The sequence below is a fragment of the Schistocerca cancellata genome, chromosome 12, assembly GCF_023864275.1.
Source record: "Schistocerca cancellata isolate TAMUIC-IGC-003103 chromosome 12, iqSchCanc2.1, whole genome shotgun sequence".
NCBI lineage: Eukaryota > Metazoa > Arthropoda > Insecta > Orthoptera > Acrididae > Schistocerca > Schistocerca cancellata.
The window spans coordinates 33,245,222-33,263,350 of record NC_064637.1 but is presented as its reverse complement, the minus strand read 5'-3'; the positions used below and the strand labels follow the sequence as shown (position 1 = coordinate 33,263,350).

Here is an 18,129-nt window from a genome sequence, read left to right as displayed (position 1 = left end):
GCTTCCAGACTGAAGCGCGTAGAACCGCTCGGCCACAACGGCCGGCAGGATCCCGTACCGCGCAGCAATATTGCAGCAGAGGACAGACAAGAGTAATGTAGGCTGTCCCTTTAGTGAGTTTGTCGCCTTTTCTTTCTGCCAACAAAGCGCAGTCTTTGTTTCGCCTTCCCCACAATATTATCTATGGCGTCTTTCCAATTTAAGTTGCTCGTAATTGTAATTCCTAGGTATTTAGTCGAACTGACAGCCCTTAGGTTTGGGCGATTTATCGTATACCCTAAATTTATCGGATTTCTTTCAGTACCCTTCATGGCATCGGGAAGGACCCTTCCCACATCTTGGATGACTCCCCCCGATATGCACACGGAGTGCACATTGGCTTTCTTCCCGTCCTTAGCTGCCATGTACCTAAGGGGGAAGTGGCAACAAAACGACTATTCACGTTGGTGTGTAGAATATATGAGTCTGGCGATATACCATCTGACTTTCGGAAAAGCATCATCCACACAATTCCGAAGACGGCAAGAGCTGACAAGTGCGAGAATTATCGCGCAATCAACTTAACAGCTCATGCATCGAAGCTGCTTACAAGAATAATATACAGAAGAATGTAAAAGAAAATTGAGAATGCGCTAGGTGACGATCAGTTTGGCTTTAGGAAAAGCAAAGGGACGAGAGAGGCAATTCTGACGTTACGGCTAATAATGGAAGCAAGGCTAAAGAAAAATCAAGACACTTTCATAGGATTTGTCGACCTGGAAAAGCGTTCGACAATATAAAATGGTGCAAGCTGTTAGAGATTCTGAAAAAAGTAGGGGTAAGCTATAGGGAGAGACGGGTCACATACTATATGTACAACAACCGAGAGGGAATAATAAGAGTGGACGATCAAGAACGAAGTGCTCGTATTAAGAAGGGTGTAAGACAAGGCTGTAGCCTTTCGCCCCTACTCTTCAATCTGTACATCGAGGAAGCAATGATGGAAATAAAAGAAAGGTTCAGGAGTGGAATTAAAATACAAGGTGAAAGGATATCAATGATAAGATTCGCTGATGACATTGCTATCCTGAGTGAAAGTGAAGAAGAATTAAATGACCTGCTGAACGGAATGAACAGTCTAATGAGTACACAGTATGGTTTGAGAGTAAATCGGAGAAAGACGAAGGTAATGAGAAGTAGTAGAAATCAGAACAGCGAGAAACTTAACATCAGGATTGATGGTCACGAAGTCAATGAAGTTAAGGAATTCTGCTACCTAGGCAGTAAAATAACCAATGACGGACGGAGCAAGGAGAATATCAAAAGCAGACTCGCTATGGCAAAAAAAGGCATTTCTGGCCAAGAGAGGTGTACTAATATCAAATACCGGCCTTAATTTGAGGAAGAAATTTCTGAGGGTGTACGTCTGGAGTACAGCATTGTATGGTAGTGAAACATGGACTGTGGGAAAACCGGAACAGAAGAGAATCGAAGCATTTGAGATGTGGTGCTATAGACGAATGCTGAAAATTAGGTGGACTGATAAGGTAAGGAATGATGAGGTTCTACGCAGAATCGGAGAGGAAAGGAATATGTGGAAAACACTGATAAGGAGAAGGGACAGGATGATAGGACATCTGCTAAGACATGAGGGAATGACTTCCACGGTACTAGAGGGAGCTGTAGAGGGCAAAAACTGTAGAGGAAGACAGAGACTGGAATAAGTCAATCTGAGATGAAGAGGTTAGCAGAGGAAAGGAATTCGTGGCGGGCCGCATCAAACCAGTCAGTAGACTGATGACCAAATAAAAAAAAACCTAAGGGGCTCCATCACCCCCTATCACTGGAGCTCCCATTGACAAGTAATCCCACCCTCTGTGCTTGTCCGGCCCTCTCAGGAAGGCTGGCCACTGCCGCAGCAGGCGAGACCGCCCTCGCTGGCTCATCAGAAGTACTTTCAGCAGTGGGCGGCACCTTGCGGCCAGCACCAACTTTCGCCTTCCGTCCAGGGATTCGCGACCCCGCCACGGTCCACGGTTCGCCAATCACCGTCAGGCAAGTGTCGACCGGCAGTGACGTCCGAATCCGAGGGCGCAGTGGCATCAGAGATCCCAGGCGATGCTACAGGGCCGCCGAGAGTATGCAGGAGTGCCACAACACGACGTGGCGTGGACTCGACTAATGTCTGAAGGAGTGCCGGAGGGAACAGACACCATGGATCGTGCAGGGCTGTCCATAAATCCGCGAGAATATGAAGGCGTGGAGATCTGTACTGAACAGCACGTTGCAAGGCATTGCAGATATGCTCAGTAAGGTACATGTCTGGGGAGTTTGGTGGCAAGCGGAAGTGTTTAAACTCAAGAGTGTTCCGGGAGTGCTAGTTCTGCAAGGTTCGCAAGAGAGCTTCTGTGAAGTTTGGAAGGTAGGAGACCAGGTACTGGCGGAATTAAAGCTGTGAGGACTGGTCGTGAGTCGTGCTTGGGTAGCTCACATGGTGGAGCACTTGCCCGTGAAAGGCAAAGATCTCGAGTTAGTCTCGATCCGGTTTTAATCTGCCAGGAAGTTTCATATCATCGCACACTCCTCTGCAGTGAAATTTTCATTCTGGAAACTTTTCACGATGTTGATTCAGTTGTTTTTGCAGACGCGGTGATTCATATCTTCAGTGAGAATACAATGAAGAGTGGCTGTTGAAATGTCCACTTCTTGTGCACGATGGCCCACGGGCTCTCGACCACACTCTCGCCAACTGCCACGGAGTTTTTTTCGCGAACGGCCACAAGCAGGTCGTATTTTGGGTTTTACATCAACAATTAACAACAGTTTCGTGTAGCTCAGAGGGCGAGTGCAAGTCTTTCAGCTGGACGTCACTTCGGGGTCATAAGGTTCCTAACCTACTCCAGTTATACACAGGAGAAAGGGAACCGTGGAATCACAACCACGTCTCGTTCATTGGGACTTCTCACATCGCTGAGAAGTGAAGGTTAGATCAAAGGCGGACCGAAAATTTCTGGGATTCGATCCCGCTACCCCTCTGTTTCCTGGCAGGCACTTGGTCTCTAGGCCACCTGGCTCGACGCATCAACAACTGCACCAGTACTTTCGAATTTTTCGATTATTCTTTTCAGAGGTGATGTATTTTGGAAGATAGTTTGTGCCGGAAATTGTACGCACGAGTCGTAGCAAACTAGGTTTCACAGTTTTGAAACAAGAACGGAATGTTGTCTCGTGTATCGTTCCACGTTTACCAACTCCTCTGTTTCCTTTATCGACCTATCACAGCTACGGATTTCCCAAATCACGACAGCCAAAATGACGTGCAGCTCAACTTCTGCGCTGTTAATGTAACACCATTTAAAACTACGACTATACCGTGACAGGACTGTTAAATCTGACAGTTTTAAGCATGCAAACTACAGAAATGCCATGTAATGATAGCTACACAATCCGATCGAGAGATTCGGAAGGCCCCTGGGTAATGCAGAATTGAGCAGTAGATGCCGTGGGGCGTGGAGTGTGTTGTGTTGTCAGCAGAGAAGCGGGAACAGCAGAATGGGTCGGTGAGGAGAGCTCAAACCCAGATGTCACTCAGATCGGTACCTAACGTTGTGTGTCGACAAAGTATGAACCCAAACACCGATTAGTTCCTGCTGTCCAATGGAACAGGCGTAAAAGGTTACTAAAAGGAGCTTCAGAACCACGGAGCACAGGAAAAGCGTATCTGTCATTATTTTGTCGTTAATCTCTCGTGGATGAGTTTGTAGAGCGTACGGTCGTCGTGCCTAAAGCCGTCGGCACACTGGCCGTGCTGTCGAACGTCAACGCTGAGCGTGCCGAGTTCAGCGTGCTGCTGAACGCTCAGGAACGATGCGACTTGTTCATACGGTACGTTGGCCCAAACGTGGTATAAGCGATCGCACCCTTACTGTTCAACCTATATCTATCTGATCTACCTGACACTTCGTCCAGAAAATACTGCTATGCCGATGACCTGGCTCTAGCCGTCAAACACCAGGAAATGAAGTCAACAGAAGATATTTTAGCCAATGACCTGTCTGCATTAGACAATTACTTCAAAATCTGGAGACTCGAACACAGTGTGAGTAAAACAGAAGTGTGTTGCTTCCATCTAAATAACCAGTTGGCGAACGTAAAACTGGAAGTAAGTTTCAGACGCAGAAATCTTCGTCACAATTGGAACCCAAAATGTCTTGGTGTCATCCTGTCACTATGCTTCAAACAACACCTTCTTAACTTAGCTCAAAAGCTGAGGACTCGAAACAACATCCTCCATAAGCTATGCGGAGCTACCTGGGGGTCTTCAGCAACCACCCTGCGAACTTCAGCTCTGGGCTTGGTGTACTCAAGTGCTGAGTATTGTGCACCTGTTTGGATGAACAGTCATCATACAAGGCTTGTTGATACCCAGCTGAATACGACAATGCGCATAATATCTGGCACAATCAGATCTACTCCAGTTTATTGGCTTCCACTGTTAACCGGTATAATGCCTCCTGATCTACGCAGATGTACTGCCCTTATGAGAGAATTCCACAAGATCTCCAGGAATTCCAACCTACCCGTGCATAGCGACCTGCCACTTTTAAATCGCAAGAGACTGAAATCAGGCCATCCAACTCTGTGCGATGCTGCTGACATGGTTGCTTAGAATTTCCAACCTCTTGAAGAATGGAAAGGTCGGTGGGAAGCAGTGACAGATGTGAACCTGCATAACATCTTCTCAGGTGCTAAACTTCCAAGTGGATTCGACTTACCACGCAAGACCTGGTCTACTCTCAACAGAACCCGTACCGGCCGTGGCCGATGCAGGGATGCTCTCTTCAAGTGGAAGAAGCTGCCTGATCCAGCCTGTGACTGCGGGGCTCCATACCAGACTGTTCACCACACTGCCAGTGAATGCAGGATTCGAGCCTATCACGGCGCCAAAGAGGACTTCCTGCTAGCAACTCCAGATGGAGTGCGCTGGATTGAAGGACTGGGTATTCAGTTGTAAAGACAAACTTGAGTTTCTTGTGTGTCAATATGTACATGTGAATGAAATGAAGTCCCATGCTTCTTTACAGAGCGTAGGGGCCTTACTAGGCAAGGTCCTAATGGAGGTGGTTTGCCGTTGCCTTCCTCCGACAACGTGTACGTATGTATATGTAATTTCATGATATGTCTGTATTAGCCATACGCTAAACAAAAGCGATCGCAACGCACAACAGCGGCAGTTGAGGGATGTTTCTAGTTCGTAAATCACACTGTTTACTCTTCGGGCGGGCGTAAAATTACCACGTTAGCTCTATTAAAACGCACGTTTCCCCCATCGTCCACGAAAAGGAAAGTACCATGTCCAGTCTATAAGGACACAGGCTTATGAAAGTTGCATTACAAACGGTGCGGTACAAATTTGGAATACTTCTCCGCATAAGAATAATAAATAATGTTTATAATTTCATCTTTGTCACATTTTAGTAAAACCCCAAGGTCAGTCTTACTTGATCACTGTTCCTGCCCAGTAACAGAATCTTTGCAAGATGTGAATTTAGATGCGTAAAAGAAAAAGGAGCAAGATATCTTTATACATTAGCGCAAGCTGTCTAGTAGATTAAGCCAATCGAACAGTCACTCCACAAAAATGTGAACTTACATTTACATACCTTCAAGTATTATAATATATAATTACACTCCTGGAAATTGAAATAAGAACACCGTGAATTCATTGTCCCAGGAAGGGGAAACTTTATTGACACATTCCTGGGGTCAGATACATCACATGATCACACTGACAGAACCACAGGCACATAGACACAGGCAACAGAGCATGCACAATGTCGACACTAGTACAGTGTATATCCACCTTTCGCAGCAATGCAGGCTGCTATTCTCCCATGGAGACGATCGTAGAGATGCTGGATGTAGTCCTGTGGAACGGCTTGCCATGCCATTTCCACCTGGCGCCTCAGTTGGACCAGCGTTCGTGCTGGACGTGCAGACCTCGTGAGACGACGCTTCATCCAGTCCCAAACATGCTCAATGGGGGACAGATCCGGAGATCTTGCTGGCCAGGGTAGTTGACTTACACCTTCTAGAACACGTTGGGTGGCACGGGATACATGCGGACGTGCATTGTCCTGTTGGAACAGCAAGTTCCCTTGCCGGTCTAGGAATGGTAGAACGATGGGTTCGATGACGGTTTGGATGTACCGTGCACTATTCAGTGTCCCCTCGACGATCACCAGTGGTGTACGGCCAGTGTAGGAGATCGCTCCCCACACCATGACGCCGGGTGTTGGCCCTGTGTGCCTCGGTCGTATGCAGTCCTGATTGTGGCGCTCACCTGCACGGCGCCAAACACGCATACGACCATCATTGGCACCAAGGCAGAAGCGACTCTCATCGCTGAAGACGACACGTCTCCATTCGTCCCTCCATTCACGCCTGTCGCGACACCACTGGAGGCGGGCTGCACGATGTTGGGGCGTGAGCGGAAGACGGCCTAACGGTGTGCGGGACCGTAGCCCAGCTTCATGGAGACGGTTGCGAATGGTCCTCGCCGATACCCCAGGAGCAACAGTGTCCCTAATTTGCTGGGAAGTGGTGGTGCGGTCCCCTACGGCACTGCGTAGGATCCTACGGTCTTGGCGTGCATCCGTGCGTCGCTGCGGTCCGGTCCCAGGTCGACGGGCACGTGCACCTTCCGCCGACCACTGGCGACAACATCGATGTACTGTGGAGACCTCACGCCCCACGTGTTGAGCAATTCGGCGGTACGTCCACCCGGCCTCACGCATGCCCACTATACGCCCTCGCTCAAAGTCCGTCAACTGCACATACGGTTCACGTCCACGCTGTCGCGGCATGCTACCAGTGTTAAAGACTGCGATGGAGCTCCATATGCCACGGCAAACTGGCTGACACTGACGGCGGCGGTGCACAAATGCTGCGCAGATAGCGCCATTCGACGGCCAACACCGCGGTTCCTGGTGTGTCCGCTGTGCCGTGCGTGTGATCATTGCTTGTACAGCCCTCTTGCAGTGTCCGGAGCAAGTATGGTGGGTCTGACACACCGGTGTCAATGTGTTCTTTTTTCCATTTCCAGGAGTGTATATTAAACTAATTATAAAGTGTCAGAACCTAATAAAAACGCGAATGTTAGGAAAAAATTTCGAAGTGTCACGACGCGAATTACCGCCCCGAGGATCAACTCACTATAAGACGGTGATTCTACCCATTACACTAAGCCAACATCATACATCTACTTACAATCATTGTATGTTATGTTACTCCTTGATGAAAACCTTAATCGTAGATACGTTATTAATTTAAATTTAATAATAACAAATTGTACCAAGAACAATGCGTTTTGCGTGGGTCTTCAGTGTGTGACTGCTTTCAAATAGCCTACTCTCAGACTACGCAAGTTACAATAATTCTTTTGCCACGAATATGATGTTTCTCATTATTTTATTGGAACGAATCACACAACTAACAACGGATTTTCCAGTGATTTTCAATTTTCTGGTGCTCAGAAACGGCATATATACGTATAGGCTTGTAGTGAATGACAATATGGCGCCTCATAACTCTGTACTGAAGGGAGACGGCGTGCGTGTGACGTAGGAGGCGTTGTGACATCTCATTCGTCAACGCTCAGACGCACACTCAGAATATCTGACGTGCCAGATATTGCTCTGCACGTTCGGAAAGACTCACGAGCGTGCTATTCCACGCTATGACGTCAGAAACTCGGCTCGCTCAACGTTCGGATGCTCGGTCCGTGTGCCGACGGCTTAAGGTTCCTTCTAGGCGCTGTAGTCTGGAACCGCGCGACTGCTACGGTCGCAGGTTCGAATCCTGCCGCGGGCATGGATGTGTGTGATGTCCTTAGGTTAGTTAGGTTTAAGTAGTTCTAAGATGTTCAGTCCCATAGTGCTCAGAGCCATTTGAACCATTTTGAACCAACCTAAGGTTCCGAGTTGAAACACCACTGGATACTTGTTTACTCGTGAACAATGTACAATGGGACAATATTTTCCTGACATGTAAAAGGACTTTTCGGAGTTGTGTAGCATTGTTCTTTTGGCAATCTGATTTTTGTTTGTTACTTCAACTTTATGTACTTGTAGATATTATTATTACTAGTACTACAACTACTTCTTCCGCGCCTATGATGCAATTGTTTCTGTTTTTCTTTATTTTTTTCTTTTCTGATAGAATATTCTGTGAAACTGAAAATGTGCTCTATAGATTTTTTGCGTTCAAAGAAACGAAGCAGAAGCAGACCGCCAAGACAAAATTGCTGTAAACTCCAAACAGTCCTTTTACATATCATAAACATGTTGTCGCTAATAACGCCTTCATGCATAATACAGTAAAAACAAAAAATCGTCGGTGGGATTTCAACCCAGGATCCTTTGTACGAAGATTCAACGCTCTACCAACTTCCCCAAGAAAGCTATACATATCTTTTACTCACAGTTATGCTTTTCCTGTGCTCCGCATCTCTTTATTTCATTTATTTATTTATTTATTTACACGTCAAGTTCCGTAGGACGAAATTGAGGAGCAAATTTCCAAGGTCATGAAATGTGTCAGTACATGAAATTACAACATAAAAGTAATAACAGATAAACATACAATGTTTATGAATCCGAAAAAAGTCAAGCCATAAGTTTCAGTAAACGCAGTCAACAATATAACATAAGAATCAGTTTAATTTTTTAAGGAACTCCTCGGTAGAATAGGAGTGACACTTGAGGTTCAAATGGTTCAAATGGCTCTGAGCACTATGGGACTCAACTGCTGAGGTCATTAGTCCCCTAGAACTTAGAACTAGTTAAACCTAACTAACCTAAGGACATCACAAACATCCATGCCCGAGGCAGGATTCGAACCTGCGACTGTAGCGGCCTTGCGGTTCCAGACTGGAGCGCCTTTAACCGCACGGCCACTTCGGCCGGCGACACATGAGGAAATTCGTCAGTTTAGATTTGAAAGCGCGTGGATTACTGCTAAGATTTTTGAATTTTAGTGGTAGCTTATTGAAAATGAATGCAGCAGTTACCCCAAAATACAATACCATAGGCTATAAGCGAGTGAAAATAAGTAAAATAGACTAAATTTCGTATCGAACGATCACTTACTTCAGATACCGTTCGAATAGTAAAAATGGCAGCATTAAGTCATTGAACAAGATCTGGAACGTGGGTTTCCCATGATAATTTCCCATCTGAAAACCTAGAAATGTGAACTGTTCAGTTTCACTAATGATATGGCTATTCTGTGAAATTAAAACGTCAGGTTTTGTTGAATTGTGTGTTAGAAACTGAAAAAACTTGTGGTGTTACTTTTCATTAATGTTTACACCTGTTTTGCTGAACGACGGCTCATAGTACGAACTAAATCGGTGTTGTGGTTGATACTAAAAAAAAATGGTTCAAATGGCTCTGAGGACAATGGGACTCAACATTTTAAGTCATAAGTCCCCTAGAACTTAGAACTGCTTAAACCTAACTAACCTAAGGACATCACACACATCCATGCCCGAGGCAGGATTCGAACCTGCGACCGTAGCGGTCGTGCGGCTCCGGACTGAAGCGCCTAGAACCGCTCGGCCACTGCGGCCGGCACAAGGCCTCCGGTCCAGATTGTATACCAGTCAGGTACCTCTCACAGTATGCTGATACAGTAGTTCCAAATTTAACAATTATATAAAAGCACTCGCTCACAGAAAGATCCGTACCTAAATACTGGAAAATTGCTCAAGTCACACCAATACCCAAAAACGGAAGTGGAGTAATCCTCTGAATTACGGGCCTGTATCACTAACGTCGATTTGCAGTAGGGTTTTGGAACATATACTGTGTTCGAACATTATGAAGTACCACGAAGAAAACGATTTATTGACGCACAGTCAGCACGGATTCAGAAATATCGTTCTTGTGAAATACAACTAGCTCTTCAGTCTCATGAAGTAACGAGTGCTATCGACAGAGGATGTTAAATTGATTCCGTATTTTTAGATTCCTAGAAGGCTTTCCACACCGTTCCTCACAAGCGTCTTCTAACCAAACTGCGTGCCTATGGAATATAGCCTCAGTTGTGCGACTGTCAGAAAGGTCGCAGTTCGTAGTAATAGACGGAAAGTCCTCGAGTAAAACAGAAGTAATATCCGGCCTTCCCCAAGGCAGTGTTATAGGCCCCCATATTGTTCCTGATTTATATTAACGACGTAGGAGACAATCTGAGTAGCCGTCTTAGATTGTTTGCAGAGGATGCTGTCATTTACAGTCTTGTGAAGTCATCACACGACCAAAACGAATTGCAAAATGATACAGATATCTGTATGGTGCGAAAAGTGGCAATTGACCCTAAGTAAAGGAAAGTGTGAAGTTATTCACATGAGTACTAAAAGAAATCAACTGAATTTCGATTACGCGATAAGTCACACAAATGTGAAGGCTGTAAATTGAACTAAATACTTAGTGATTATAACTACAAATAACGTAAATTGGAACGACCACATAGATAATGTTGTAGGAAGAGCAAACCAAAGACTACGATTCGTTGGCAGAACACTTAAAAGGTGCAGCAGGTTTACTAAAGAGATTGCTTACACCACGCTTGTCTGCCCTATGCTAGAGTGTGGGCTCCGCATCAGGTGGGACTGACGGATGACATCGAGAAAGTACAAAGAAGGGCAGTTCGTTTTGTATTATCGGGAAATAGGTGAGCTGGTGTCACAGACATGATACGTAAATTGGAGTGGCAATCATTAAAACAAAGGCGTTTTTCTTTGCGACGGGAGCTTCTCATGAAATTTCAGTTTTCTCCTCCGATTCCGAAAACATTCTGTTGGCACCCACCTACATACGGAGAAATGATCGTCACGATAAAATAAGAGAAATCGGGGCTCGCACAGAAAATTGTAAGTGCTCTTTTTTCCCGCGGGCCGTTCGGTAGTGGAACGTTAGAGAGACAGCTTAAAGGTGTGATTCTTGAGTTTCTCCCGGCGTATTTGATAATCAAAATATCCACGGGTATGCTGCCGGTCTATAGTGTCCAACGGGCACAATATTTCGGCGATCAAACATGTCGCCATCATCAGGTGAACTGACGGACTGAGCTCCTGTGAACGTGCCGGCACGGAGATCCGTACGCTATGGCTGCTCAGAGGGAACTGGGTTCGGTCGCGGCGGCGGCCGATTTAAATACCCTCCGCCCGCGGCGCGCTCCCTCCGCCGTCCGCGCCCCGCGCCACGGTCGCGCGGTGGAACAGATTGCGACGGCGTCTGAGATGACGTCGGTGTGATGGCTCTGTCCGCCGTGGTCGTCACAACTATACGTTTGCTCGATTTACTCTTGATTAACCCAATCGCTGGTTCCCAAGCCTTGCTAAGATTATAGCCACAGTCACGGTTTATGAGGTCGTCATTGGTGCGAATTTCGATGGCCTCTCTAACAACGCTGTCCCAGTATCTCGACGTCTGTACCAGAATACTCCAATGACCGCACGAGGATTCTGGTACAGACGTCGAGATACTGGGACAGCGTTGTTAGAGAGGCCATCGAAATTCGCACCAATGACGACCTCATAAACCGGGACTGTGGCTATAATCTTAGCAAGGCTTGGGAACCAGCGATCGGGTTAATCAAGAGTAAATCGAGCAGACGTATAGTTGTGACGACCACGGCGGACAGAGCCATCACACCGACGTCATCTCAGACGCCGTCGCAATCTGTTCCACCGCGCGACCGGGGCGCTGGGCGCGGACGGCGGAGGGAGCGCGCCGCGGGCGGAGGGTATTTAAATCGGCCGCCGCCGCGACCGAACCCAGTTCCCTCTGAGCAGCCATAGCGTACGGATCTCCGTGCCGGCACGTTCACAGGAGCTCAGTCCGTCAGTTCACCTGATGATGGCGACATGTTTGATCGCCGAAATATTGTGCCCGTTGGACACTATAGACCGGCAGCATACCCGTGGATATTTTGATTAGCTTAAAGGTGGTTCATTGAACCCTCTGTCAGGCACTTTATTGTGAATAGCAGAGTAATCACTTGGATGTAGATGCATATGAAGTCGACTGTTGTTGTGATTGCGAAATGGAAACACAAAGGAACAACTGCAGCGAAACCGGGACCAGGCAGACATCACGTACTGACGCACTGGACCGTCGAGCAGTGCGGAGAACGCTTGTAAAAAATCTCGTAAAATCACAGAAAGGAATCACTCCAGAAGTGCTGCCGACAGTCCAGCCAGCACAAAAACTGCGCCTAGTGTGTTAAAGAGAATAGGGTACAATCGAGCAGCTCCTCATAAGCCACACATTTATGTAGTCAGCGATAAGCGATACTTGTCCACTGGATACCGGACGGCGTGTAACGCGTGATTTGGAGTGATTAGTCACACCGTAACCTGTGAAAGTACCGTGGAAGGGTTTAGATTTTGCAAATGCCTGGGGAACATTACGTGGCGTCAGTTGTGTACGGAGGACGCGGTATTACAGTATAGGGGTTTATTTGTGAGTAGGGTGTGGTTCCCTTATTTCCCTTAAGAAGACTGAAAATACTGAAGGATTTGAATGCATTTTACAGTACAGGAACTATTTGGAGACTGACTGACTGCATCCAACAAATCGGTCCTAGCTGGAGATGTAAATGTCAAGAACAGTCTACGAGGTGCATTCAAGTTCTAAGGCCTCCGATTTTTTTTCTCCGGACTGGAAAGAGATAGAAACATGCGCATTGTTTTAAAATGAGGCCGCATTCATTGTCAATACGTCCCAGAGATGGCAGCACCGTACGGCTGATGGAATTTTACCGCCAGCGGCGAGAATGAGAACTGTTTTAAATACTTAAAATGGCGACGTTTTCCTTACTTGAACAGCGTGCAGTCATTCGTTTTCTGAATTTGCGTGGTGTGAAACCAATTGAAATTCATCGACAGTTGAAGGAGACAGGTGGTGATGGAGTTACGGATGTGTCGAAAGTGCGTTCGTGGGTGCGACAGTTTAATGAAGGCAGAACATCGTGTGACAACAAACCGAAACAACCTCGGGCTCGCACGAGCCGGTCTGACGACATGATCGAGAAAGTGGAGAGAATTGTTTTGGGGGATCGCCGAATGACTGTTGAACATATCGCCTCCAGAGTTGGCATTTCTGTGGGTTCTGTGCACACAATCCTGCATGACGACATGAAAATGTGAAAAGTGTCATCCAGGTGGGTGCCACGAATGCTGACGGATGACCACATGGCTGCCCGTGTGGCATGTTGCCGAGCAATGTTGAAGCGCAACGACAGCATGAATGGGACTTTCTTTTCGTCGGTTGTGACAATGGATGAGACGTGGATGCCATTTTCCAATCCAGAAACAAAGCGCCAGTCAGCTCAATGAAAGCACACAGATTCACCGCCACAAAAAAAATTTCGGGTAACCGCCAGTGCTGAAAAAATGATGGTGTCCATGTTGTGGGACAGCGAGGGCGTAATCCTTACCCATTGCGTTCCAAAGGGCACTACGGTAACAGGTGCACCCTACGAAAGTGTTTTGAAGAACAAATTCCTTCCTGCACTGCAACAAAAATGTCCGGGAAGGGCTGCGCGTGTGCTGTTTCACCGAGACAACGCACCCGCACATCGAGCTAACGTTACGCAACAGTTTCTTCGTTATAACAACTTTGAAGTGATTCCTCATGCTCCCTACTCACCTGACCTGGCTCCTAGTGACTTTTGGTTTTTTCCAACAATGAAAGACACTCTCCGTGGCCGCACATTCACCAGCCGTGCTGCTATAGCCTCAGCGATTTTCCAGTGGTCAAAACAGACTCCTAAAGAAGCCTTCGCCGTTGCCATGGAATCATGGCGTCAGCGTTGCGAAAAATGTGTACGTCTGCAGGGCGATTACGTCGAGAAGTAACGCCAGTTTAATCGATTTCGGGTGAGTAGTTAATTAGAAAAAAAAATCGGAGGCCTTAGAACTTGAATGCACCTTGTACTAGGTCAGTGAATATGTCTACGTTGGCCAGATTATAAACATGGAGACATAAGGCCAGAAATCTATCGTCGCATCAAGCTTGGCTGGCAAGCATTTGGGAAGAATTCAACAGTATTCAGATAAAAATGCCAGTAAATCTGAAGAAAGCAGTATTTGATCAGTGAATTTATCCTGTGATGACGTATGGCTGCGAGACATGGACGCTGAAGTCATTCACAAAAGGGAAACTTAGGACAGCACAGAGAGCCATGGAGAGATCAATGCTGGGCTGTACGAGAAAGGACAGGAAAAGGGCAGATGACATCCGGTCTGTGACGGAGGTTAATGACATCTTAGAGAGAGTAGGTTCCTTGAAATGGCAGTGGGCTGGCCACGTCGAGAGAAGAAAACACAACAGATGGACGAAGCTAGTACTGGAGTGGAGTCCGAGAGAGCGCCGGAGGCCTAGGGGAAGACCACCAGACAGATGGGACAAAGACATCAAGAAGATCGCTGGTAACACCTGGCAGAGAACTGCCCAAGACCGTCCCACTTGGAGAAAACTGCTGAAAGCCTACCTGAATCCACGACTCGAAGAGGCCACATCATTTAAATATAATTGGCGGATGATGATGATGATGATGATGATGATGATGATGACTGATTGCATCAGCATGACAATGCACTGTGTCCTGAAGCTACATTGTGAGACAATGGTCTGTGGACGACTACATTCCTGAAACGGACTGGCCTGCGCAGAGACCCGACCTGAACTCAGTGGAATGTCTTTGCAATGAGTTAAAACATTGACCTCACCCCAGATCCTGCATCCAACATTACTACTGTCTCTGGTTTCGGATCCTGTGGGGACAATAGCTTGTCGTTTGTTCACTCTTTCAGAAGCATATCCCCAGCAGAATTACAGCTGTCTTAAAGAGAAATGGTGTACACGCCCTATATTGTCTACTTATGTGTCTCCAAAGAGTTTTGCTCAGATAGTGAATGTAGTAATATTTATTTTTTATAAACCAAAAGACTTGTCTCTCACTGTGCAAAATGAAAAGCCGTTTCGAGTATTTGAAAACAAAATTTTGGGGAAAGTTTTCAGAGCAAAAAGTGATGACATTAGCGGAGAGAGGCGAAAACTGCATAACAAAGAGGTTCACGAACTCTATTCCAGCCCTGACATAATCAGTGTTATTAAATCACGCAGGCTGCGATGGGCGGGTCACTTAGCTCGAATGGATGAGGGAAGGGCAGCGCGCAGAGTAAAGGATAGGTGCCTAATATGAGACACCCTTGTGAAAGACCTAAAAATAAGTGCAATTGTATTTTTTGTGGTGGTAATAATATCTTGCATCATTTAATTTTATCATACAATTATCGTATTTGCAATAATAAACAATCTTCCAGAGTAGTTATTAAATCTTCGCAAACAAGGCATTTCGTAGAAATGAGATCAAGGTTTCCTAATATGAGACAGTAGTATTATTCTGCTTTAATTATTTTATTGCAGAATAATGACATATGAATAAACAATTTTTACATGTTCATACATTTCTGTTATCCTTCTCTAATTGCACACTACTGAGGTTTATATTTACGACATCCGGGGCGAACAAAATTGTCTTCTGTGACACCGAAATCTTCAGCGACAACATTTCGTGCACTGTGCTCATTTCTCCCCGTGTTCGTCTTCAGAAAAGCGCCCAGTACAGAACAGACACTCTGCGTCATCGTCATCACTGCTGTCTGAATCCCCACTGTCATCAAAATTGACATCGGATGCGGAGTCACTACACGATTCTTCTGCTTTAGGTCTACGATTTGAAGGTTTTCCACTCTTCTCCCCAAATAACTTCCTGTCTGCTTTCTTAGCTTCAGCCTCTGATTTCTTCTGCTTAGATTCTTGCAATTGCTTCACATAAGGAGTTGAAGTTAGTAACGCAGCAGAACAATAACGCGATGTTCGACCTATTTGACTGTCTCCAGGTGGTTTTGCGATGTGTGGGAGAGGTCTGATGTCTGCCGGGCTGACAGCTTGACCATCACCGTCAGTAGTTTAGTTTTCGTTTTTGGCATCTCTTTCTTGAAAAGCGTCAGCATGGCGATGAATTTTTTTATAAGTACTGTGAACGGAGTGAATTTGGAGTAATATTGATCAACTTCTGACCAAATACTGCCTTGAAAGAAAGTTCCAGAAAACATTCCAGTGTCTGATCATAAGACTAGTCAAAGTAATTCCTGTTTCTGATCATTTAATCGAATTAAAATAAACGCAGTTGCCAAAATTTTACTACAATAAATGATAAAATATTCTCATCTCATGATAGTATTGCGTAAATTACCTGTAACAAATCGTGAGAGAACGAGTTCCCCCAATATGCGAGAGGTATCGTAATATGCGACACTGTCGCGTATTTGGATCCCCATACCATCGCATGTTAGGAATTCTGCCATCTTACACAAAGAATCACGCACTTGCTGTGGTGTCACCGCCAGACACCACACTTGCTAGGTGGTAGCTTTAAATCGGCCGCGGTCCATTAGTACATGTCGGACCCGCGTGTCGCCACTGTCAGTAATTGCAGACCGAGCGCCACCACACGGCAGGTCTAGAGAGACTTCCTATCACTCGCCCTAGTTGTACGACGACTTTGCTAGCGACTACACTGACGAAGCCTTTCTCTCATTTGCCGAGAGATAGTTAGAATAGCCTTCAGCTAAGTCCATGGCTACGACCTAGCAAGGCGCCATTAACCATTTCTATAGAGTGTCTCACTTGTATCATCAAGAATGCTGTATACAAATGATGGATTAAAGATAAGTATTATAGAAGCTACGTACTTTTCTTTATAGCATTCATTACGTATCCTGTTCCAGACTTCACGCCAGTCGGCGTGAGTTGACGCGTGCCCTTTCGGTTTCCTCGCCTTGTGTCTAGACTGTCTTGTCTAGACACAACACTTGCTAACAACTTTCGTTGGAAAATCGAACCTAATTGTCGATAATTATAGGTAATACCGTCACAAATAACAACAATAAAAGAGTGCAGTAATATCCACTCACCTTTAAGCTGAAATATTGTATCAACCTCTACGTATTGTGTCCGGCTCAACTACGGCGTCCTACACGCTGTGTCGCCGCCTGGCACGCAGCAGACGTGTTTAAGAAACTCTCCACCAGAGTGCAAACCCTAACATGAGCACAGTTGGGGTGTCTCATATTAGGGAACCATCGCATAATAGCCGCCTTCCCTCTACTGGTAGGGCACCTAGAGGGAAAACGTCCTGTGGGGAGACGGAGGCGTAGATGGGAGGACAATGTGAAGGGTGATTTGAGGAGCCTAGGTATTGAAGGTGAATGGAAGGAAATAGCCCAAGACAGGGACAGATGGCGAAAATACGTTGCTACGGTAATGGACTCCCGAGTCCGGTATGACCAGCGTGTGTGTGTGTGTGTGTGTGTGTGTGTGTGTGTGTGTGTGTGTGTGTGTGTGTGTGTGTAAACCAAAAGAGAGACAGCCGAAAGCAGTGTTCACAGCAGGTGTGGCTGTTGTGTTGCAGGTGGTACAGTTCGCCGCCCGCAGCCTGAATGTGACGCGGTCGCAGTCCATCCCCTGCTACAACGACTCGCTAGCCTGCCGCTGGGATTGGCACAGTGAGTACATGTCTGCTTGCTGCTGCTGCGCATCAGGCTGTAGAGAGCGGAGCTCGCGCAAAATAACGCGCGTCCCGGCACAGAAATGCTTCCTCGTCCTTGAGCACTGGGCGAGTCCGTCCAGCAACACTTCTGTTGTTGTCCAGTCAGTCAAGGAAAACTAGAACAAAATTCCGTAGTCAGAAATTTGTGTATAGTGACAGGGTGAGGAGTGTAATAACATACTAAAAATTTTGACTGGTGGGTTGGGGATGGTGGTGCTTCATATGGAACCTTTTCTATGTTTTTTTGACTACCTCGAAAACCGCATGTCCGAGCTACATTAAATTTTCTACAAAAAAAGTCCCATTATTTTTTGGCTAGGACGAATAGTTTTTCCATTCAGTTTTCGAAAAATAGTGTTTTAATGGTATAAAATTGATGTTCCTTTAACAAGGAAGTGAGTTACGAGCAAATATTAAATGTATGTGCCACATCTAAGTGCAGTAAGTTCGTATTAAGGGATAAAT

The 18,129-nt window shown here is 46.1% G+C and overlaps 1 protein-coding gene across 1 annotated transcript in view; it reads left to right on the top strand.

The window, feature by feature from the left end:
* LOC126109722 (angiotensin-converting enzyme-related protein-like) overlaps nt 1-18,129 on the top strand; it is a 399,281-nt gene that overhangs the window by 254,284 nt on the left and 126,868 nt on the right. The window contains exon 4 of the mRNA XM_049914776.1: nt 17,527-17,620. Within this exon, the coding sequence (XP_049770733.1) occupies nt 17,527-17,620 (94 nt within the window). The remainder of the gene's footprint in view (nt 1-17,526; nt 17,621-18,129) is intronic.